This window comes from Paroedura picta, chromosome 1 (genome assembly GCF_049243985.1).
Source record: "Paroedura picta isolate Pp20150507F chromosome 1, Ppicta_v3.0, whole genome shotgun sequence".
Lineage (NCBI taxonomy): Eukaryota > Metazoa > Chordata > Lepidosauria > Squamata > Gekkonidae > Paroedura > Paroedura picta.
In genome coordinates, this window is record NC_135369.1 from 74,755,477 (window position 1) to 74,781,117 (window position 25,641).

Consider the following 25,641-nt stretch of genomic DNA (forward strand, 5'->3'; position numbering starts at 1 on the left):
GCATTAGAATTTTATAGGTCTGGAACCATCAGAAAGAACTGAAGCACAGAACAAGTATTCACATGATACATGAAGCAGTACAGAGATTACACAACAGGATCCTACTTACAATTAGCAGAAGTACAGACCACAGTTCCAATCATTTATGCAAGTAAGAATAATTTTGTACAATGCAACCTATTGCCTACACAAAAAAACCTTCTTGAATAGTTAAGTTTTGCATAGTTTGCAGAAAGCCAGGAGAGTGGAAGCTTTCCTGGCCTCCTAGAGCAGGTCATTCCACAAGGTGGGAGCCACAACAAAGAAAGCATAAGGGCAGTTGTTGATATTTGCCCATTTGCAGACTGGCACATGCAGAAGCCCCTGCTGACATGAGCAACGTGGCCACGGCAGAGCATATGGACAGAAATTACTGGAGTCGACAGCCCTGTATTTCTATCAATTACTGTATATACTCGCATATAAGCTGAGGCCCTAATTTTACCACAAAATCTAGGCAAACTTATTGACTTGCATATAAGCTGAGGGTGGGAAATTCAGCAGCTACTGGTAAATTTATAGGGTGGCCTAAGCGCTTAATCCATGCTCCATCATCACAGACTCTCCCTTCCAGCCTCCCCCCAATACAGAAAAGATAAGAGGATGAATAGCTGCTGGTTTTTGTACCCCGCTTTTCACTAACCAAAGGAATCTCAAAGCGGCTTAACAATTGCCTTCCCTTCCGTTCTCGATGCCAGACAACCCTGAAAGAGCACTGACAGAACTGCTCTGTGAAAGCAGCTCTGGCGGGAGAACCAAACAGTGCCCCCCAACAAATACAGAAAAGTCAAGAGGATGAATAGCTGCTGGTTTTTGTACCCCACTTTTCACTAGCCAAAGGAGTCTCAAAGTGGCTTACAATTGCCTTTCCTTCCTTTCTTGATGCCAGACAACTCAGAGAGCACTGACAGAACTGCTCTGTGAAAACAGCTCTGGCGGGAGAACCAAACAGTGCCCCCTACGCCAGCAAACCAGAGGAGAACAACAGTACTCAAAGTTGGCAACCTACTACAACAAGTACAACCCCTACTAAACTGGAATGGACTATTCTAACTACAGCTACAGTGCCCCCCCCCCCAGAACAAAACACTGAAATAATGAACTGTAAAACTGAACACTGGAAAAAAGAACTGTAGAAATCAACTTTTAAAAGAAACACTGCCCCAAGAAGAAAAGGCAAGCAATGCTGCCTCTCAGATAAAAGAAGAAAGAAACACGGGGAGAAAGAAACAGTGAATCCCAAAGCACCACCAAAACCCACCCCACCCCACCCACAGAAACCATAAGAATAGTTTGGAAGAAGTGATTAGGAAAAGAAAGAGAAAAAAAGACCAGAATCTCTCAGTCAAATTGTTGATGTCCTACAAGCTGCCAGACCAAGCTCAGCTTTCAAGACCTTTGCAGAAGGCAATGCTATGACTGGCTGGCTGGAAGCAGGATGTTATTTCCAATAACCCGCATATAAGCCAAGGAGGGCTTTTTCAGTGTTAAAAACTGTGCTGAAAAACTCGGCTTATATATGAGTATACATGGTAATTAATCCACAATGGAGAAGGGCTTTTATGTTCTTCTCACCAGGCTAAAGTACTGTTCTTAATGGATAGCTAGAAGCCTGTATTGATTGAGGGGATGCCAACGTTTTTGTCAGCTGCCATTAGGATGCGTGTAGTTAAACTTCAAAGCTGAGAATTGTTTATTTCTGTTATTTACATGTTAGTATAATGGTTCTATTAATTTTATTGTCATCCTTTGACTTCTACGTGCCTGTAATGGTTCTACTAATTCTATTGTCCCATTTATCACACTAATAAAGGCTTGTGTATTGTGTAAAAAAAAAACCTGTGGCGAGAAGATTGTCCTTCAAGAACTCTTCCTTCCCAACCAACATTACCCTCTTTCCAGGATTTAGTCTTAATTTGTTATCTTTGAGCTAGTTAATCACCCCCAAACACCTGGTAGGCCAGCTTCATGCACTGCATGGTATCCAAGATATAGAATGGACCATATCCAGATTACACATAAATTACATTGGATTGGGAAAAAAGCAAATTCGTTACCTATCTTTTGTTCCAGGATCTTGAGTAGTTCCAAGTTGATAGAGAATATCAATTGTGGAGTCCGATGACAACCCATTTAATCTTCCAAAAAGCAAAGGACTATTCAAGTCTACTCACATGGAAAGAAAATTGAGGTTTGATTAAAGCTGAGTGGAGAAATCTATGTCAGAAAATGCTTTATAGTTGCCTGATAAAAACTCCTGACTAGGGATGGGCACAAACCTAAAAACAATCCGAACAGACCCTAATAGGCACTGCCTGAACTGAACTGGTTCAGCAAGTTTGGTTCCCCCTTTCTACTGGCTGAAGCTTCCCTGGAAAAGGACTTTGTTTCTTCTTTTTTCCTGGCCACAGCTTGTTGCAGCCAGGAGTCAGGGAATGGGGATCACTCAGGAAGAGCTAAATGACTATCCTGGTGGACTTCTGCATCACTCAGATGTTAAGTTTAAATGGCTGGCAGACATTTAACTCTTCAATTTTGCTTTCCCCACTCAAAGGGGGGAGCAACAAAATCAAAGGGTTAAATGGCTGCCAGAAGGCCATTTTAAACCTAACTGTTCAATGGTGCCATTCTGCTGTTAGGTTTAAATGGCTGGCCCCAGAAATCAGATAAATGTTCAGGGAAGGCATCTTCCCCAAACCAGCCCAAGAATGTGCCAATTTTTTTCCACCTGTGAGCTGGTTTGTGCCCAATTAAATCACAGCGATAAAGAACAGCTTGAAATCATAACAGCAAAGTGACTTACAAGGTGAAGAACTTCAACAAGTATATTGTTAAAGTCTAATGATTTCTAAATGCAACACTTTTCACATAGCAATGCCAAACCTCTTTAGCGACAAGAATATTGCCTAAAACTACACAGCAAACTACGTTCATACCTGTAGGATCACTTCCTGATGCTGAGCAGTTCCTTAAAAGAATGTCTATCAGCTTCAGGCCTATCCGGGTAGACTGAAGTCCAATTTTTACAAGCACAGCCTCAATGTTTGGAGAATGCATGCCGCAGTATGGTGACATCAACAGTGCAGCACAAGTTTGTAATAGATTGGCTGTGGGTGCTGCTGCACTAGCCATCATTCCTTCTAAATCACTTATGTGGGTGAGACAGTGGTGCAACAACCTTAACCATCCAATGCTGAAACATAAAAGAAACTAAGTTGGGCCTATCAGGTTATAGTTGAAACAGCCTTCATATTCATCAAGACACTTTCACAGCTGAACAAGAACCCAGTGACAGCATAACATTCCAGAGTCAGCGATGGCCAAATGGGATTCCCGCATACTTCAACTTAAAAAAAAATCACATACACAAACATGGATGCAAAGGTCCCAGTTCCACACTGCAGCCATCCTCAAACATCAGTGGAAGATTCCACCATTAACAGAACAAAACCTGTGCATCCATTCCTAATCTTTAAATGTGCAATATGTCCAACCAACTCAAAGTTGACTTATATTATACACACTTGCAGTTGGGTTTTCTTCTCTTGTGTATCTCAACTGTCCCTGCAGCTTCTCTAGATTTCCTATATAATTCTCAGAGTCTGCTTGGGTTTTGATTTTTAAAGCATCTTTATGCATGTACACAGGCATTCCAGCCACCATTGTATGGAGGTTAAAACAAAAGCTGGGACAATTTAGGTAATAGCCCATAGAACTAAAAAACAGCTTTGTGGTAAGGTTAACATAAAACAATGTGTAGATTGGTGGGCAAAACCAGATTGGCATTTTTTAGTTTGACTTGACTGGAACTAAAAAAAATTGGTACTTTTTATGGATCCAGGATATTTCAGAAATAACTTTTTTTTGCCCCAGATCAAATAGACACAAATGCCAATGTTTAAAAAAAGTATGCACCACAAAAGAAGTAGTCCCCAGGATCTGTGTGTGGATAAGGTCTCTCACCACCACCTGCAGACCTGAAAGGACCAGCAGGGGTAGTGGGTGATGAGAGCTCTGTGCTTCCTCAGCAGGGGCTGCCTCCTCTTTGGGATAGCTGAATGTACCCAAATAAAAGCTGAACATTTAGACTTTTATTCAAGGTTGGCTAAATGAGTAGCCGATATTCTTCAAGCGCTGTTTAGTCAAATGCAGACATAACAGACAACCCAGAATTAACTTGGAGGAGTTGGGCAACAATAGCTGCAATGCAGGACCTTGTGAGGTGTTAGCTCACAGAAACCTAAGATAATATTCATGGGGGGGGGGTGCAACTTGGACTACTTTTTAAGAAGATATTTAGAAAAAGAAGCGTGCTATGGGAATGCCTGCGTGAATCACAGCAGTTCCAGTATGACGAAAACAGAAGTTTGCCTATGAAGACATAGGTGTACAGTAAAGTAACAATTATATTCTATAGGATTAAAGATTTTGAAAAATACATAATTTTGAAAAATATACGTTAATGACCATGAATTTAAGTGAAATTTTCAGCTTACTGCATTCGACACATTGAGCACATTCCCTCCTTTCCTCAGGTACTAATCTCACATCTACTCAGAGCCCCAGTTCTGGGCCCAAGACCCCTTTTACCAAAATGGCAACAGGTCTTAAACCCATGAACTGTTTTTCTGAATTTTTCTTCCATGAATTTTCTCTGTACTTGGAAGAATTAGCTTTATCACTGTGATCTCTATTCTGAAAGAGAGATTCTCCGACTTAATATAGCACCCTATTTGTACACATTTTGAACAGGTACAGGACTAATGAAGTTTTTAAAAAGATGGTAAATAAGAACATCAGGATATGCCAACTTTTCTTCTGTCTATTGACAATGCATACCTTGTTTTGGATACCTGATCTTCAGAAGGAAGGAATGGATTGTTGACTGTTGCAGATGAAGTGTTTCCAAAGGCAGTGAGCCCAAGCAATTTTATCTGAGAGAGGCCTAATGTACTAGCATCTCGTGGGCGGTGAAGGCGCAGACAAACAGCTGAGGCAACTTCAGCTTTTACAAGCTGAATTTTTATGTAGGTAAGACCACTTGTGATAACAGGTGTAGACAAGGGCAACATGTTCACCCCATCAGCACTTATTTCAACTGATACTGATGAAGGGCAAGCTGTAGAAACAGAATACAAGCAGATACACAGGTTAACTCTTGGTTAAAATGTGAAGACACAGATTTCATGCATTTAATGTAAAAAACTTTTAAAGTATGAAACCATAAAGAAGCATGCTGAACACAACATCACCATAAAGGTAAAGGTAAAGGTATTCCCTGTGCAAGCACCGAGTCATGTCTGACCCTTGGGGTGACGCCCTCTAGCGTTTTCATGGCCGACTCAATACGGGGTGGTTTGCCAGTGCCTTCCCCAGTCATGACCGTTTACCCCCCAGCAAGCTGGGTACTCATTTTACCGACCTCGGAAGGATGGAAGGCTGAGTCAACCTTGAGCCGGCTGCTGGGATTGAACTCCCAGCCTCATGGGCAAAGCTTTCAGGCGGCTGCCTTACCACTCTGCGCCACAAGAGGCTCTTACATTCAAAGGCTCTTACATCACCATAGTCTAGTTTAAAGCAAGACAATGATATAACAAAGAGTTTTTACAAGAACAAATAATTTCCCAATGCTCTATTTGTCCATGGAAATCTTTCCAATTTTAAAGACTCATTGTTTCATAATATTAACATTAAATGAATGTCACAGCCAATACAATACTAGGCAAGCCTGACAGTTTCAAAGCTGATTATTCCTGGGAATTGAGGCAGAAAGAGTATTCATGTTTTAGTGATTTTCAAAGTGAGGACAGGGGATAAAAAAGCTACATTTCTTATTTCTATGTCTAATATAATAGTGGCAAAATATTGTAATAACAAATCTAATTTAGAACTAACAAACAATACAAGTGTTGCTATGAAAAATGACAGTGAAACCAAGTTAGTGACTCCATGGAAGAGAATAAAAGTTTATTTAAATAGATCAATCACAATTACCAGTTTTTCATTAAGTACAATTACTGGGGTGTGCTAAAAATACTCTGGCAATGGTCCAGTGCTTTCAGGTTCTGGGGTTTTATGGTTTAAATTTAAACCATGCGAAGGAAATATGTGATATATTATTTTTTATTTTTATATTATTCAATAATAATTTCTGCAAAGCTTTGAAATTGTTAGAAAGTAACATTTAAACCACACGATCCCCCCATCAATTATTTCAATGCAAGAATTTGTTGCTACTGGAACATAAAATTAGCAAGAGGTTCTTTTAAAATTTGTTTACTAAATGTCAAGCACATACTATATTACTGCATATTCTAATTTTCCAGCAACCCCACATAATGCTAAGTAATCTGTAGTAACTTCTAATCTAATCTATGGCTTAGCTAACTATGAGATCCTAAAAAGCAGAGACATCACCCTGCCAACGAAAGTGCGTCTAGTCAAGGCTAATATGTGGTTTCCTGTGCAGGCCATCCTAAGAGATGAGCTTCTAAGCTTTTCTAAAGAAACTTCTTGATTCTGGAGTGCTCCCTTCTCTCCCTGACTCCAGGGAACCCCTTTCCTGCACAAAGGGTCACATGACAGAGGCAGAGTTTCCTTCACTGCTGGGAGGAGGTCCCTGTACCTTTGGCAGGGAGGGATGTGTGCCTGCACAGAAGACCACTTGATGAACAGCAGTTACCAGTTAAGTGATGAAACAGCAACTAGGTCCTTCACTAATGGCACTGAAGTACTCTCCGAATCTACTTCTGACATCTGACAAAGTATCTTCTCTGGGTCAGAACGATGGTTGAGAGATTGCCCAACTATATGGAACTGTAGCTGCCAATTGTGTTGGATCTCAAAGAATCCTTTGCAGGTTGCCATGGGCATGGGACTTGCATCAATCCCCATTGTGGAGGAAACATAAATGGGTACAGACTCTATGGATTTTGTTGAGACATCCACTGATTGTGTGGATGCACATATGAATGTCCTTTATCTTGTGACATGGGAGGAACATCAAAGACCTTGTCCGAGAAGTCTTGGTATTGAAGCACCCTCTCAATGGTGAGTGTGCTTTGAATGTGAGCATGCTTTGAATGTGAGTCTCAGTGGTGAATCTTAGCACTGGGTTGACTTGGATCTGAACATTGTTGGTGTTTGACTCCTAGGCAGTACCAACTGTCAGCATCGGTGTTGGGAAGACTGACAAGTTTTAATAGGAGGACAAGTCTGTAGTTATGGACATCTTTGATTCTGAGGGAAACCTGACCAATGCTGAGTTGATGGTGAATGAGTTGGCCTGGCTCTTTGTGGGTGTTTCTGCCTTCTTTTTTGCCTTTTTCAGAGGTGGCTCTCATATTGACCTTGGAGTGGCGGCATGACATTGCTGCTCTGATAATGAGTGTTGGTGCTGAAGCTCTTGTCCACTTGGGGATGGCTTTCCCCCTGAGGATCTGGAGTGCACAGGGCTTTCTCCCATAGTGCTGCTGCTCTTCTAGCTCATGGCTTGGTAATGAAGCACCTACAGCCTTGGCCTGTGGCCACATTGTGGCCCTCTTGTAAGACTGGCTGTCATTCTGGGCCATATTTGCTCTGCATTTTTAAATAGAGTCATCCTACCACAGTTTTAGTAACAAAATCTTCAGAATACCAATTTAGAGGCCTCACAAAACAGCATGTGGAAGCACATCTTCTTATCATGGTGGCAAAAGAGGAACTGAGGGGGGAATGATCATCTTGCCCCTGTCACATGACTCTTTGCATGGAAACAGAGACCTCCTGAAGACAGAGGGGAGGAGCAGTCCAGAAGCCAAGAAGGTTCTATAGAAAAGCTTGGAAGCTTTTCTTGAAGGCTGGCCTGCAATCATGCAGTCCCATGCAGGACTGCATAGAAACCACAAAGACAAACTAAACTTCCCTGCCTTCTCACTTTCACTGCAACCCACTGACCTCCATAAAATGCTGCTCCTGAGGGATGGGGGACACTGAGGAACAATCTGAGGGAGGCCTGCAGCAGAAAGGTGGAATAGGCAAAAATTTCTCAAGTGGAAAATGTAGTCTAGATACAATCCCGTGAGCTATCTGGCCAGCTCTGGCTGTGTATCACAATGAGAAAAGCACTCTTATCCCTAAAGTGTTTTATTATCCAAATTTCAATTTCTTCTGTCCGTTATATGATAAATGCTGTGAACTTTAATTATACTCACTTGCAAGAGATGCAAGATGAGGCTGGATGTGTATTTCTTTTAACAGCACAGCGGCAGGGAGATGAATTGTAAGGTCACACCAGGCTTCCTCAGGCAAAAAGATGTAAGACCATGCAGCTGACCGAGCTCTCCTGTGGGGAGGAGTTGCTTGTAACAATACTTCAGCGGGCTGGGCTGTAGGGCTGCTTGATGTAATTGAACCTTCAAATAAACAATTGATATTAAAATAGTTGTGTAAAGCTTTTCAACAGTAAATGACACCTGATGGGCATGCTAGTTTTTAAAAAGGGCAACAGCTTACCTGCATATAGTGTTTGGATTTTGGGGGTGGAGTGGGTGGAAAGAGGGTGGATCAAATAAGACTGTGGTTAAACAGATTTCCCTACATTTCCATATACATATATGCAGTTTACTTCTGTTATCAGCAAATCTATCCTCTGCCAAGCATTTCCGTATGTCTCCTCTCTCTTCAGGAAAGAAATCAATTTGAAATGTGTTTCAATCCCTGATGAGCCATAACTGTAGCCAGTTTGGTGTAGTGGTTAGGAGCACAGACCTAATCTGGCAAGTCGGGTTTGATTCAGCGCTCTCCCATGTGCCATCAAGCTGGGCGACCTTGGGCTCACCACAGCACTGAGAGATCTGTTCTGACTGAGCAGGAATATCAGGGCTCTCTCAGCCTCACCTGCCTCACAGGGCGTCTGTTGTGGGGAGAGGAAAGGGAAGGCAATTGGAAGCCCCTTGAGACTTTTTTGGGTAGAAAAAAGCCGCATATAAGAACCAACTCTTCTTCTTCTAATATTAATGCTAAAGTAATAATACTTATTTGCTGGTGAAAGAAGGCCAGTGGGAATTAGAACTCCAGAAGAGATAGCCAGTTCCAGCCCATTTCCATGACTGATTAGAATCATAGAATCATAGAGTTGGAAGGGGCCATACAGGCCATCTAGTCCAACCCCCTGCTCAACGCAGGATCAGCCCTAAGCATCCTAAAGCATCCAAGAAAAGTGTGTACATCCATCATTAAGAAATCAGGGACACTGCATATTAAGTTCATCAACAACCTTTCTTCCATGAGGCAAAAAACCTCTATTCTTGGGGCTAGAATGATACTGGTTTTAATCTCAGTTGTCAAATAATTTCACTTTTTGCTGTTTAGCAATAAGCAAGCTTGGCAACAGTTTGTGAAATACTAAAGACACCAGGTTGCTATTAATTAACCTCTGCACACACAACAATTTACAGCTTCACACAAATGTACACTGCAATACAGCCGGATCTGAAACTGAAATAACAATGGAGCATAATAATAACAACAACAACAACAGCATTATGTGTTTTAATAGCTATACACTTCAATATATTTATACTTCGATCCCCCCAATCTCATTTATGATGCTATTCAGTCATAGACTCTTAAATACACCACCTTCTTCAACTATTGAAATGCAAACTAGATTTATTGGTAAATGTTAGACATTTCTAAGCAAATAATCCAGTGTCCTTCTTGCTACCATACCATATCACCACATAACATACCTAATGGTGCAAAATTGTGGATTCCTTCTGCATTATCAGGTTCTGAAGCTAGAACTCTTGCTTTCAAACTACTATCTGTTGCCTTGCTAGGGCCAGAGTCTAGAAATTTCATAATAGTTGACACCATGCTTCTTGCTGTGTTTACAATGGCTCTTGTACTGGTTACCATGTTATTGCAAATGAGTTGAACACCTCCTATAAGGAAAAACAGAAACTTAATGAATGTTTAGGCCGACAACATGGAAAACAGTAACTAAGCTTCTCCGCATTTTAATCAGAATCTGGCAAATCTGTCCTAGAACTGGCTTGTAATATTAATATGCCAGTTTCTTGGGCTGAGATACATGGATGGATGGATGGTTGTTTGTTTGTTCAGATTTACCCTGTGGAGTGGGATTCTGAGCTCCTCCTCCAGTAGAAAAGCTGCTCCCAAAGGATCAGCAAACTTTGTAGCAGTATGCACCGCAGAGTATATAAATGCATCTGGCATGTATATGAAAGTTACATATGGGGCTGTTTAGACCTTGACCATATTTGTATAATCATGAAGATGGAAAGACATTCTTACCCATATCATGAAATGCCTTCAGTGCTTCACTGGTATCCAGAACTCTTAAGATGAACCACAGCAGGGGCTCAGACAACTGGCAAGTAGCAAGAGAACCCTATAGCAAACACATGGAAAGCACAAGATTTCATTGGTCTGATTTTATACCAACAGACTGATAATTTTTGAAATAATGCGAGTTAATTTATTCATACAAAAATGAATATGTACCCATTTGTTTGTTACTCCAAGCATTAAGCTGTCATGAAATTAACAATTCTGATATCTTTACAAGCTATATGTATAACATCCTTTAAAATGATTACTAATCAAATAAAACAGTAATGACATCCTGAAGCAAGGCCAAAAACTAAGTTATACTTTTCAAAGCAGATGAGGCTTAGGGTTTCTATTTTTAAGCCAGAGTTAATATGGATTAACAGAGGCACAACTGGAAAGAAATGAAAGACTAACTAGAGTTCAATTATTCATCTATCATCTATCCATCTTCTGTATCTATTAAGAAATCAATCTTTGTAACCCAGCCAGTAATGTGTTTTTAAGATGAGACAAGGTGCAGGCAAAGAAAATATATTCAGATGACTCAAAGCAGCTAGTCATGCCTAACACTGCAGGAAAGGCGCTTTAAGACAGGATTGACTGATCTGTGTTAGGTTTGAGGGGAAAAATTCCCAGCACATATATGGTGACTGCTCATGAGCAAAACCAAGCCACTGAAACATTCTAAAGACACTGCTGAGCTCAAGTCCACATTAATCAACATTCTCCCATTAGATACGGCACTCTTTGAAGAGTGAAAGGAAAACATCAAACCAAGAAGAAAGACTGTCTGAGAAACGGAAAACTGTCCAGCTATGTCCATGAACAGGATAAGAGTGTAATGAACAAAGAAGTAACAAATAAAGACAAGTACCCAGAAATGCATCCCTGTATAAAGGATACCAGCACTTCCCTTGTAAATCCCACATATGAGAACAGATGGGGTACCAGGGCCAGTGCAGGTGGTCTTGCCACAGCCATTCAGAGATGCACCATGCATCCCACAACAGAGGCCTTTATCTCTGCAATGCTCTGTAGCTTGGAGACAGGTGCCAATAGTCTCTACCAAATGACAGCACACACACAGCTGCAGTGAAGAAAGGATTATGTCCAATAAAATAATTTTATACTGTGATATTCAGACACTTACTTGTCTTCCCATATACCCACAGGCCATGTAGGTAAGAATTGGCTGAAGCATCACTTGCACTGTGGTGGCTTTTTTACTGAGTGTTGTTAAGATAGTAAATAAGCCATCTCCAACTGATATGGCATCCAGTCCTCCATGAAAATTCTCATGTTTTGTAAGATGTAAACCACTCGCACCTGAGAAGAGCAACAGCATATTCATGTAAACCAGAGAAAAATAGGCTTAGTACAAAAACAGTAGGTTCATTTAATCTATTCAAATATTGTCAAATAACAATGCAAACAGTCGGGTATTCTGTATGCTGCCAAAAACAGAATTGCAGGCACAACAGTAAGCTTAATTTCTGTGTATGACTAAAATGAATGGCAAGTAGACAGAAGTTTGGCTAGATCTTCCAGTATAGTTAAGCCAGCTTTTCACACTTTTGAGGTTTCAATGCAAGCTAATAGCAAATGCAGGATTTTTCTTTTCATGCTTACATTGCCAAACTAAGATAATAAAACGGCAGAAGTACCTCTTTCATCTAAAAAGTGATTATAATAAAGTGATTATTCTTTTGAGTTTTTCTACTGCTCCAGAAGGACACAACCCATGTACAAGAAAACCTCCTAAATACCATCATCCCTCTTGGAAAATATTTTCTTTGGAAATAATTCTTTGGATTTCAATCCAGAAAGTTGCAAGAACAAAATTCTTAATGTTGTAATACAAAAGGTGTATAGGCAGACAAATGAAAGTCATGGAAAATTGACAGGTTTAATTGTTTTTTCAGAAGAACAGCCACACAAACTCTACTCAAAAATTCCATACAGACTCTACTGTAATATTTATGTAATGCAAAGCTGCATATAAGAAAAGGTCTTCTTTTACAGAATCTTTCACTTTATTCTTATTCCAATACAGAATAAAATGTTGCTATTTAGAAATAAAATATTCAGGGGAATAAAGTTTCCATTCCCACAGGTAATTTACATGCTATTGAGAGCCAGTTTGGTGTAGTGGTTAGGAGTGCGGACTTCTAATCTGGCATGCCGGGTTCGATTCTGCGCTCCCCCACATGCAACCAGCTGGGTGACCTTGGGCTTGCCACGGCACTGATAAAACTGTTCTGATCGAGCAGTGATAACAGGGCTCTCTCAGCCTCACCCACACCACAGGGTGTCTGTTGTGGGGAGAGGAATGGAAAGGCGACTGTAAGCCGCTTTGAGCCTCCTTTGGGTAGGAAAAAGCGGCATATAAGAACCAACTCTTCTTCTTCTTCTATTATTTGCTCCAATATCCTAAAGGTAAAGGTAAAGGTATCCCCTGTGCAAGCACCGAGTCATGTCTGACCCTTGGGGTGACGCCCTCTAGCGTTTTCATGGCAGACTCAATACGGGGTGGTTTGCCAGTGCCTTCCCCAGTCATGACCGTTTACCCCCCAGCAAGCTGGGTACTCATTTTACCAACCTCGGAAGGATGGAAGGCGGAGTCAACCTTGAGCCGGCTGCTGGGATTGAACTCCCAGCCTTATGGGCAAAGCTTTCAGACGGCTGCCTTACCACTCTGCGCCACAAGAGGCTCATTCCAATATCCTAAAATAAACCAAATTTTACTTAATCAAACTTTAGCTTTGTGTAGTTTTTCTGCATCCAGTTTTGTAGTTTACTCCACAGTAAACTGTGTCCAGTCCAAAACACTTGCTGTAAACTGTTTTTTCCTTATTCATATCCCTTAGGACAATGGTCCCCAACCTTTTTATCACCAGGGACCGGTCAATGCTTGACAATTTTGCTGAGGCCCGGGGGGGGGGGGGTGTAGTCTTTTGTCAAGGGACGTCGCTGCCGCTGCCTGAGCCCCTGCTCCACTTGCTTTCCTGCTGGTGCCCCTGACTTCCTGCTGCCCACTGGGAGGTGCTGCCAGCAGCAGATGCGCAGTGCCACGCCAAGGGGGAGTCCCAGCCATAGTGGCTGCTGGAGAGCACCAAAGGTGAGCTGGCGGCAGAATGGCAGGGCAGCCCCCAAGGCTGCAGCCAGGGAGGACGAGGAGGAACTGCGGCCCGGTACCAACTGATCCACGGATCGGGACCGATCCCGGACTGGGGGTTGGGGACCACTGCCTTAGGAGACATCCTAACAAAGCTATTTTAAGGTTCACTTGGAGACTTTCAATGTGCACTCTTTTTTACCATGTCCTCTTCCCCCCAATTTTATTACAATAGATGTGTTCCAAGGTTCCAATCTGTATATTACGGTTTACATGTAGATGTAAATTGTAGATCTGTAAACTACAGTTTAGATGTAGATGTAAATTCTAGCAATTTTTGCTGGATGTATTTAACTTATTCATGTTACATGGCTAAAGGAAATAAGCCCAACTATCTATGAGGCATTAATTTAGGAGGGCATCTCTAATTGCACAAGTATTCCTGTTTATATGAATACAGGAGATAAATACTTTAAAAACTGCAATCTTAGTGCTTGGAAATCCAAGCTGGTCTAGCCCTGCAATATGCCCTGCACCAGCTGATTGCTAGAGAATTATAAATCACTCTGAGAATTTTACAGGAAGAGCAGGATAGATGTATAAACAACAGAAAACAAGTAACTTAAAATACTCACCAATTATCATTGCCATAGCACTGCTGTTACACTGCCCCAGAGCAGACAGAATCTGGCTCATAATTTGCTGGTTAGCCAAGACTAGGTCAGCCACATATGCTGTTGAGCCCTGAGTACCACTGCTGCCTCCGTTGCTGTCCTTTCCACCTGAAACCTTTTCTTCATCTGAAACACTATCCATTGTGCTGCTGGCCACCTGAGCCCGGGCACTATATTCTCTGTTGCTTGAAAGTGGCAGCTGCACCAGAATGTTGACCAGCTTGAGCAAATCAAACATGAGCTGATCTCTTGTCATCTCCCCACATACTGCTTTGGCATCCCCTGGCCGGATGATATTGGCAAAAAGTCCTCCAAAACATGCCCGAGCACCTACTGAGCTGTCAGATCCACTGCGGGACATGACTTTGTCGGCACATGTAATGTAATGGTGCACCAAAAACGTGATGGATTCAATAACGGCAGAAATCGTGCTAACTGAAACAACTTCAAAATTTTGCTCAAGTGTAAATTCCAGAAGCTTCACTTGTGCATCCAGAGGCCCCTGGCCAGTTTGGAATGCACCCCTAAAGGTGAATGAAATGAATAGTTAAAATTTGAGGACAGATTTGCATGAAAAATCAATGCTCATGTAACAAAGCTGCTGCCAGGTCAAGAATAATGCTTTGAAACTTAGTGAGGTTTTTGGGTTGTAAGTCACACTGACATCTGTTTACAGATTTTAAAGTATGGTATAATTTTTAAATAGATAGCTGCAATTCTTCATCACCCACAACACATTCTGCCATAGGGGAAAGAGCTTGGAATCAGGATTTCTAACACAAGGCCAAGAAGAAGCAGAATAATTAAAAGTCTGCTTTTGGGTTTAATCCACACAAACAGCTTGCTAAAGCAACTTCTTTCAGTTCAGTGCAGTTACCCACCCACGCTTCTACAATGCGAAGCCCAGAACCAGAACTTTATTAGCTGCCAGAGGCTACATGCAGAAGAACAAGACCACAAAAATCATAAACTTTGTAAATGTACATACCACACCTTTAATCTTCCACAAACCCAACATTAAGCCTGTTCTAATGCTGATCCCTATCAACCTCCAGACAACTCTTTGCCTCCTTCCACTTATTTAAACACCTCATAAGAATACGACTTTTCGCAGTGCATCTCCTCCTTGTGTAAGCAGATTTACTTAGTCGTTCCTTCCACTCAGCTTCCCTTGTGCATTTTACCTTATGTAGCCTTAAACCTTTTAAAATGTAAAATTTCTAGCTTTTGTATGCAATTAGAAAATGTGAATAGTGCTAGTATAATAAAACCCGAAGAAGTCATGGCTTACAATCAAAATCAAACAGTTTCTAGCAGTATGTTTGGAACCAGGTTAGCATTTTTCAGGGTGGCTTTGGAGGAAGCAATACTTTCCCTGCATCAGATCTTCACTAACTTCTTAACATTCCAATTCATGTGCAATGTAGGTGAACATACTGGACAATACTAGACAATCTATCGAAAACAACTTATGGCTGAACATACTGGACATTCTTTCCATAAAAATTTATATTTCAAAGTACTATTACTGAACAATCATTTACCTCTCAGTTGAAAGAATATGTATCAATTTTAATAAAAATTCACTGAACATTTGAGGGCAGGCTGAAGAAAGATGCACTTGTAAACGAGTAAGAAATTCTTGCATAGCTTGAGTGGCTGTCGGGCCAACCTGGGGAGAGAAAGAGAATTAAGGAAGTGCCATAATTAATCTCTGAAATTATATTTTCAGGAATAATTCTCTAGCCTTTGTCACTATATCCTTTCCACTAGAAACAAAGATAGTAGCATTATTTTCCTATATAAATAACTAAATTTTTTGAACTAGTCAAACCATCCATCCATCCTTGTATTTATCGAACACCTCTCGAAGAGTCGGCTCATGGTGATTCACAGTGAGGTCGACAAGGACCATTGCAATCCTTATCCATGGTTCCTCTATATATTTGTAAGCCTGGGGGGTGAGACATGTCCTGCTGTCCAAGTTGGAATAGGGCTAATTTGGCTGTACCCTGATTGGCCCTGCCCCTGCAGCTCCCACCCTCCATCCCTGGACTCTAGCCTCTTTGCTCTCAGACGCGCTTCAGTGCCTGGAGCTAGCAGCAGGTAAGGGGAGAGGGCTCTGGGCAAAGGGTTGTGGTGGAGGGCTTGAGAATGAGGGCCTCTTGGCCTGCTAAGCAGGGCCTGCTAACGAAGGCCTTTTGATCTGCTAGGCTGGGCCTGCTAACGAGGGCCTCCCGACCTGCTAGGCTGGGCCTGCTAACGAGCTCTGTCCTGGGCCTGCTAATGAGCTGGCCAGCCCCTGCCTGCCCTACTTGATCTGGCTGCGAGCTGCGGCCTAAAGCCACCTTAAGCTGCCTGGCCGGGGCCCAGGGGAGGGGGCCCTTTCAAGGCCCATTCTTAGGAATGGGCTTTGAAGCTAGTAAATACATAAAATCGCTTGAAACACAAACAACAATAAACTATTTCCTCCCCTTCCCCACACCTAGCCGATGACAACAGGCCCCAGAAGTCTACAGAAAAACCACCATTGCACTCCGGAGAGATGGCCATGTACAGATGACAGGCATGTGACTCACTGGGCTTATACAGGGGACTACACAGGGAGGGACCAGATCTCCCTAGCCTGGCTACAACCAAATGATTGGCAGAGAAACTCCATCTTGCAGGCCCTGCGGAACGCTGATAACTCTGTCAGGGCCCTCAGCTTTTCCGGGAGATCATTCCACCAGGTTGGGGCCAAGACTAAAAAAGCCCTGGTCCTGGTTGAGGCCAGGCGAAACACCTGGGGGCCAGCTGATTCATACCTACAAAGTGCAAAGCCCTGCGAGGTGCATAAGGAGACAAGAGGTCCCTCAGATAAGCGGGACCCAGTCCATGGATGACTTTAAAGGTAAGAACCAAAACCTTGAACCTGATCTGGAAGCCAACTGGTAACTGATGTAGCTGCCTCAGAACAGGCTGGACATGGGCCCTCCAAGATGATCTTGTGAGGACCCTAGCAGCTGTATTTTGCACCAACTGCAATTTCTGGGTCAGAGACAAGGGAAGGCCCACATAGAGCGAGTTACAGAAGTTTAGCCTGGAAGTGACGGTTACATGGATCATCGTAGCCAACTGTTCTGAAAACAGATAGGGTGCTAGTAGCCTAGCTTGGTGTAGGTGGTAAAATGCCACTTGGTCTACCTTGATGATCTGAGCCTCCATAGATAGCGAGGTATTACAAATCACTCCCAAACTCCTGGCTGCAGGCATAAGCTGCAACCCATCCAGGGAGGCACGCTTCCTGGTCCTGCCCCCTTCTACCCAGCCACGGGACCTCCGTCTTGGAGGGGCTGAGTTTCAGGAGACTCTGCCTGAGCCATCCAGACACTGCTTCCATACATCTGGCAAATATTTCAGGGGGGAGGGGGGTCTGGCCATCCATCCAGCATTGTACTGCATGCCCGACAGATTTCAGTAAAAACTGACTTCTAGGTATCCATGTTTGGGACTATTGCCTTGGTCAAGCTTGCTGTATATCAAGGTAAAAAAGGTAAAGGTATCCCCTGTGCAAGCACCGAGTCATGTCTGACCCTTGGGGTGACGCCCTCCAGCGTTTTCATGGCAGACTCAATACGGGGTGGTTTGCCAGTGCCTTCCCCAGTCATTACCGTTTACCCCCCAGCAAGCTGGGTACTCATTTTACCGACCTCGGAAGGATGGAAGGCTGAGTCAACCTTGAGCCGGCTGCTGGGATTGAACTCCCAGCCTCATGGGCAAAGCTTTCAGACGGCTGCCTTACCACTCTGCGCCACAAGAGGCTCATGTATATCAAGGTAATTTCCTTTAATTTAGTACAATATAATGCAGCATTCTCAACAAGCTGAGACTACTTTGGTATGCCATACTGGTTTTGCAGATAACATACTAGGTAGTTTAGGGAAAGTGAGTGATTCTTTCAAAATAAGCAACTCACTAGAGGCAAAATTCTGAAAAACAATTATTGCATATCTCAGTAATATTTCAGAAATATAATCCCTACCACTAAGGTAAACTGAATGCCTACCACATTTGCTTATATCGTCACTGTACTTAATAATGTTACCTGTGGACTGTGTTGATTTGTTCCATGAGGATTGGTTCCAGAAAGAAATTTCACTAAAACTTGAATGAGATTGGGATCCGAAACCAACAGCTGGGCAGTACTTTCCTGAGATGTAATGGCACTGCTGGGTCCAGCTTTAAGACAAAAAAAAAGTGTAACACTATTACACTTTTTGTACTTGCTACAGTTACATGCTGTCTTCATATAACACAAGTAGTTAAGTCAGCTTTAAAAGTGGGCATGAAGGAGCCCCCTCCCCCACCAGCTCCTATCATGGCAAGGCAGAACACCTGGCACCGTCCTGGGAGCCCTCACCACTCCGTGCCCCGCGGATCTGATGGGAGGGCTTTGAGGGGGAAGCAATACTCCAGCAACATGACCCCTTGGCTTGGGGGAAGGCGGGCAAGTAGATTGTGCAGAGGCTTCTGGCAGCCCCGAGAGGCCAAGCAGAAGCCTCCGGCTATTGGCCTCAGTGCTCGGTGCACCGCAGGGAGGCAGGTGAGGTAGAAGCCTTTGGAGGCATTGGCTCCACATGGAACCAGGAGGCCATGCAGGAGGATCCAGCAAGCGCAGCTGCACTGCTCCACATAGTGTGTGGAGGTGAGTGTAGAGGAGGCCAGTGAGCTGGAGCGAAGGCCTCTGGAAGACGTGGTCTGGAGCAGGACCAGAAGTTGGTGAAGAAACTTCCCCCTCCAGTGCAACAGGTCTTCGTCCAATGGCCTGGGAGGCATCTTGCCATCTCTTTCCACTGGTGGGAGGAGGTGCCACATGGGGTACACTGCTCTTGCTACCCATGCCAGCCTCTGGCAGTGAGAGGTGTGTGTGGAGGAGGTCCTCAGTGGGGAGGACTCCCTCCCAGAGAGGGTAAATTAGAAGCCATAGAGTCATGACTGACAGTGCACCAATTTCTTTGAGTGGCCTTTGGAGGGAGGGTATTCCTCCCCCCAAGACAGAGGGTTGGGCACATTGTGAGAAGTACCCTGCACATTTTATTATATAGGATTACTCAAAGGTATAGGTAAATTTCTGTTTGGTAAATATTTGTTGTTGTTGCTGTTTTAAACCATTTTGGAATCTATGCAGGCTTCAGTATATCCTGTTTGATGCTTTATTCTGACCTGCTCTGAGCCTGAAAGCTCCTTAAAATAGAGAGATCAAATGGATAATTTAGTCAAGATCTCTGCTAGACCATGGAGCTAGTTATCCACGTACACTTGCCCAAAGAGTCACAATATTGAGATTCCCTGTCCACTAGAAACAAAGAAGGTATCATTATTTTCCCACATAAAGTATAACCAATAACTAAATTTTCTCAGTAAGTCAATGCTTATTGCATTGCATGATCAAGGTATCGTCAGCATATACAATTTGTATCAGAGTCAAGGAACCTCTCCCTTACATAAAGTTTGGTAAAGTAGACTTGGACAAATAATCTGACTAACTTCTGGAATATCTATTGCTTTTATTCAAATTGACCCAAAGAAATGTACTATTTAAAGAGATGTACTATTTAAAGAAAAGTGGATGACAATTACTAAGTTTTAAACTTAGGCTTTATGAGTGCAATATTCATAAGTGCAAGAAACTTACAGTTGAACTGCATGTTCGTCATGAGGGTTAAACTATGAAGTACAAGGCACCATGTTCGTAGTAAGGTATTAGGATACCATGCCAGGACAGTCAGGAAGCTAGTTACTGATGCTGCAATAAAATGCACTAAGTTCAAAAAGACTGCATATCATGACTTCACGCTGTATTTTTTTGTTTGTTTTATTGTAAATTTCCATTATTTCAAACAGAAAAAGGCAAAATACTGTAAAATGCTCCTAGATCAGAGATCTCAAAATCTTCCAAACAGAATAATGCTTTAAATCACAGAATCATAGAGATGGAAGGTACCTCCTGGGTCATCTAGTCCTACGCCTTGCACTATGCAGGACACTCAAAACCCTATCGCACATCCACTGCAACCCGCCACCTCCTTAAATCTTCACAGAATCAGCCTCTCCATCGGCTATCCAGCCTGTGTTTAAAAATTTCCAAAGATGGAGAACCCACCACTTCCCAAAGAAGCCTGTTCCACTGAGAAACCGCTCTAACTGTTAGGAACTCCTTCCAGATGTTTAGATGGAATTTCTTTTGAATTAATTTCATCCCATTGGATCTGGTATGTCCCTCCGGAGCAAGAGAGAATGATTCTGCTCCACCCTCTGTATGGCAGCCTTTTAAATACTTGATGAATAATGCTAGTAATGAGAAAATACGCAGGAGATTAAATGGATGCTAGGAATGGGCAAGAAAAAATACACCACCAGAAGCACAGAAAACAACAGATGTCTTCCAGAACAGATGGCAGGGTCTGGCCCTTACAACCTAGCTTTGCTATTTGGATAAAACAAAGGGCAATAGTGTATTCCTTTATCTTTCACCTTGCTTACATTATGAGGTTCAGTGTCAGCAATAAGATGAGATGGAACCGTTTCTATATATATTTTTACAAAGGTCATTTAAGATCTCTGCGCATGATCTCAACATGTTCATATTATGATTTATCTGCAGGAATTAAGCAATTTGAAACACATGTATCCTTCAATGTAGCAATTGGATAATATGTGAATAAATCCCTTACTTAGAGAACAGTCAGGCCCACTGAGAGAAACAGCTTTCTGTCACCAGATTTAAAGATTCTGGGCTTTTTTTGGCATACATTTACACCCAAGACCCGCTCTGGTAAACATATAAGTAGGGAGCAATGTAAGCACAACTTGAAACATAGTTACTAATATATTTGCACAACCTCTAGGTAGTGAGAGAAGAAAACTCATTCTGGCTCTATATATCAAGAATTAAGAGATGGTTGGTAGTTGACAGGGTACCTACAATGGGCAGAAATCTTCCCCCAATAGGCCAGCAAGATATGGAAGCACAAAATGCACTATTCCAGTTTTGGCCACAATTATACACCCACACACTGATATGCAGAATCCCTTTTCCTGGGATCTATTACATTTCCAGACTGTTGTTCCTCCAAGAAGCTACAGGTAGCATATATGGCCTCCTCATTAACTTCTGTAAAAATCTTGTAACGTATCTTCAGCCAGTATGAAGGGAACCAAAATAAAGTGATTTGTTAAGATTACTCACAAACATCATGGCTGCTGAGTAGAAATCTGAACTCAGGTCTGTCATGACCTAATCCAACGCTCTGGTCTCTACATTACACTAATTTCCAACCCCATGACATACTAGAAGTATGTGCAAAACTCACAATTACATGGGAAAGTCTGTGTCCTTTCCATCTAATTAATATGCCGCTGGAAGGGACACATGGATTACCTGGAACTGATATCTGAACACAGAGCTCTGATAATAAGCAGATATTAACTCCATCAATAAAGGACCATAAGACAGAAAAGCAACTCCCATACCAGGGCATGGATGTACACATACATGCATTACATACAGGCACATGTATACAAAGGAAATCTAATATACCACATAATCTGTCAATGTTATCAACTCTCATTTTTTATTTTGAAGATCTAAGTGGGATGCAAGTCAGTTTAACCATAGAGCTCCAGTGTGAAGAGCACCAAAACTAAGTATTTGACATTTCTGTTATAGTTTCTTTCAACCAAGTCCAACTCAAAATGAGTTTATATCTATACCTATATTTCTATCTCTCTCGCTATGTATTTATATATATCTCAATCACCTTACATAACTCCTGCTCTCTCCTTTCAGATCGTTAATCCTGTCCAGTACTGATATAGTTACACAGAGCATGAAGGCAGATTCAAGATCTATCATATAATTTAGCACTGAGCTAACTTATATGGGTCATAATACAAAGGAAATTTTATTGTTGACTTTAACAAGAATTCCTAGATATTTTAAAATTCCATCTTAAACCATTTGTGCAGTAACACAGAAACACTGATGGCAACTCACCTTGATTCAAAGTAATGACAGGTGTCCGGTTGGCATTGTACAAGAAAATGTCATTGCAATTGTCTTTAGGACCAGTGGATCCAGAATTCAGGCTTAATGTGAGCCATAATTGTAGAAGGGACTCAAGCTGTGGGGAAATTGACAGGCAGTTTTAAATAAATTCAGAACAGATCATGGAGCAAAGCATAAGAAGCTGCATTATACTGAGCCCCTCTAATTCAGCATCCCCTACAAATGACAGTGGCTGTCCAGAAACTCAGGGACAGAAAGGTCTTCTCTAGCATCTACTGCTTAACACCTTTAACTGGACTGCAAGAGGTTGAACCTGGAACCTCCAAAGAGATCTCTCTCACTTCTCTTTTCTATTCTGTCAGTTTCTTCTATTCAAGATTCAAACAATCCAGCCCATAAAGTCTCTTTCTTTGTTAATTAATTAATTAATTTGATTTTTATACGGCCCTTCCATATGGCTCAGGGCGGTTTACATACAACATGGGGGGGATACATGGAACAAATGAATATATAATATAAACAAATACAACAACAACAACAATCTAAACACAGTTTCAGTGACTTTAAGCAATATAACAGGAACGGAACTTAGCTAAGGCCCTTAGAGAGGACAGACTGGTTCAGGCCATGGAGAGGATGTCTGAGGGGGGACCTGTTGTCAGTCTCAGGGCAATGCCTGGTGGAGGCATTTTACACTGTGCCTTTTACACTGTGAATGAGCAGTCATCTATATGCTATCAAGATCAGGGGTAGTCAACCTGTAGTCCTCCAGATGTCCATGGACTTTTGCTGGCAGGGGCTCATGGGAATTGTAGTCCATGGACATCTGGAGGACCACAGGTTGACTACCCCTGATCAAGATGACATTTCCAACTGTCTATTTCATACCAATACAGAAACATGAAATAACCCTCTGAAAAAAAACCCAGCCCATTAAAAAAGTAACTTGGAACCTCTGCTTGCAAAAACATATGTGCTGACCAATGAGCCACCGCTCACAGTTGAGAACCTGAGAGCTTGCATCCCAGCAACTTTCATTCTAGGACTTTATGGAACTAGCTTATTGCTGTTTTTTGTGGTTTCTATATAGTTTTGTATTTTAATTATAATTGCTTTTATTGGTTTGAGTAGAGATTGGCACAAACCAGTTCACAAGTCAAACATTTACCAGACTTTTGTTCAGTTTAGTTCAATTGTTCAGGTTAATTTAAATTAACAACTGAGCAGTGTGGATCTGCCTGTCTGCTGTTAGGTTTAAATGGCGAAGAGCCATTAAACATGTTCATTTTGCTCTCCCTGCTTCAAAGTGGGGAGGAGGAAGTGAAACAGACAAGTTAAATGGCTGGCAGCCCTTTAACCCTTTCCAAGCAATCCACCCCCCTTTCTTCCAGGGGTCCAAAACTGACTGGCTCAGTACAGGAAAATTCTGGCACAGTTTGAAGTTAATTATTAGATCCATGCCCAGCCCAAGATTTCAGTAACAACTTCACCACCAGCAGATGTGGTATATGCATTTTTAAAAATATAAACAGCTTTTATTAGATGTTTTCACTGTTCCTGTAATATAAAGTTATAAAGCAGTTATAATGCAAAGTACGATTTCAAAATTATTAACTTTTATTTTTCTTTAAAATTATATCATTCTTTTGCAATGTTTGGTCTTCTGTCACCTTGACTATGAATTTTCCTTTTAATATTTAACAGTAACATGCTAGCTGCTTTTCATTAAGATTGCCTAACAAAATTCACTCTACATAAGCAGCTTAATAAATAGCACTTGCCCTGTTTGGGTAACGGACTCAGAAGCCAACATGACAAAAATGTGCTACAAATGTCAAGAGTGATAATGACTTACTTGAACATGATGGACTTGTAGCATGGAGAAGAGTTTGTTGAAACATGTACTTAGCATTGGTATAGAGGACAGCTGGATAATAAACTGGTTGGTCTGACTGGCTGTATGGAGCCCCCGTAGCAGTGAGTCATCGGTTCCACTAGGAGACTGAGTTACTAGGAAAAAAGAGGAAAAAAGCCAAGATATTTTTCACTTTTCAAATAGGTTGCAGCTTTTCGCTTTTGGTCACTGAATTTATACCTTTAATTTTCCAAAATATACAAATCAATTCTGTAGCATTCAAACTGAGTAGAATATATTGCTTCAGGTAGGATAATCTGTCCAGCTTTGCTGCTCAGAGTATCAGTGAAATTTCATGGCTCTTAGTGATCAGAGAATGAATTCTTCAGCACAACTGCTGATTTGAATCTCTGAGACACCAGCTTTCATTCAAATGTTGTCTAAAAAGATTTTCAGACAGAAGCTTCTGGCTTTGCTTGACTATTGTGCGATTTATGAAATTTCACTAGTAAAAGAAAAATTTATCCCTAGAAATCTTGGGAGTAACTCAGGTTGCCCATTCGATTTGGACTAAGAAATACATTCTCGTTGTTGAAAATAACACTTTGTTCTTCTCATTTCTTCCACTTACATGAGTCAAAGTTCCCTTTCCTGCCCCTCCTGCTCACCCTAAACAAGCACAGCTAACCCAATGTTAGAATATTACCAATGAAGAGTTACTAATTTGGAATGGTTAATTAGCATGTATTTATTAATAGCAAAGTCAAATCTGGTGACTGGAGCTATGAATGGGCAACAGATGTTTCTACAAACCTAAAAAGGGCCCCAGGTTTGCAGAAAAATCTGAAAGCTAAAAAAACTACCAAAAAAAAAAAGGATTAGGGTGGTTTTAAAAAACTCTGAAAATGATTAAAAAACACCTGTAGCTTTAAGCAACAGATTCCGTCAGTAATTGTTGTTAGGCAACTTGTCAGAAAAAGGCAGGGCTCTTTCCAAGCCTATTTTGGCCTTCGAGGGATGACACATTGGGGCCAGATATGACTAGAGTTGCCAACTCCAAGTTGGGAAATTCCTGGAGATTTTATGCTGGAATCTTAGGAAGGCAAGGTTTGAGGAGGGGAGAGGTCTCAGCTAAATGTAATGCCATAAGAGTCCACCGTCCAAAGTAGCAATTTTCTCCAGGGGGAGAGATTTTTGTTGTTTAGAATTCAATTGTAATTTAGGGAGATCTCCGGGTCTCACCTGGAAGTCAGCAACGCTACAGAGACAGAAGCAGGCCAAGGCGAGAGGACATGGGGCTTTCAGGAAAGAGAATGGTGAAATAGTGAAGGAGGGGGAAGTGAGATGTCTCCTGCAAGTCCTTATGAATTCTATATGTTAACAGCCAGGTCAGCTAAATCTAAGGATATTTAAATCTGGTGAGTGGAACTGTGAGTGGGCATGAGAGAGTGTTCTACCAAACACTAGGGATTTAATAAAACCAATATTATAAAATAAGCATCTATAGCTTTGAGTAAGAGATTACCTTAGTGGTTATTGTTAAACAACCATAGCTGTCCATTAAAGTTTC

General features: G+C 41.8%; 1 protein-coding gene across 5 annotated transcripts in view; it reads right to left on the minus strand.

Moving 5' to 3' along the window:
- Window positions 1-25,641, minus strand: part of BIRC6 (baculoviral IAP repeat containing 6) — a 170,721-nt gene that overhangs the window by 72,251 nt on the left and 72,829 nt on the right. For all 5 annotated transcript variants that reach the window (XM_077343614.1, XM_077343600.1, XM_077343607.1 and 2 more), the window contains 13 exons: window positions 24,072-24,226; window positions 22,205-22,331; window positions 19,844-19,954; window positions 18,254-18,387; window positions 15,711-15,838; window positions 14,128-14,690; window positions 11,528-11,703; window positions 10,339-10,435; window positions 9,771-9,965; window positions 8,232-8,432; window positions 4,879-5,158; window positions 2,976-3,232; window positions 2,097-2,205 (listed from right to left, as the gene is read on the minus strand). In XM_077343614.1, the coding sequence (XP_077199729.1) occupies window positions 2,097-2,205; window positions 2,976-3,232; window positions 4,879-5,158; window positions 8,232-8,432; window positions 9,771-9,965; window positions 10,339-10,435; window positions 11,528-11,703; window positions 14,128-14,690; window positions 15,711-15,838; window positions 18,254-18,387; window positions 19,844-19,954; window positions 22,205-22,331; window positions 24,072-24,226 (2,533 nt within the window). The remainder of the gene's footprint in view (window positions 1-2,096; window positions 2,206-2,975; window positions 3,233-4,878; window positions 5,159-8,231; window positions 8,433-9,770; window positions 9,966-10,338; window positions 10,436-11,527; window positions 11,704-14,127; window positions 14,691-15,710; window positions 15,839-18,253; window positions 18,388-19,843; window positions 19,955-22,204; window positions 22,332-24,071; window positions 24,227-25,641) is intronic.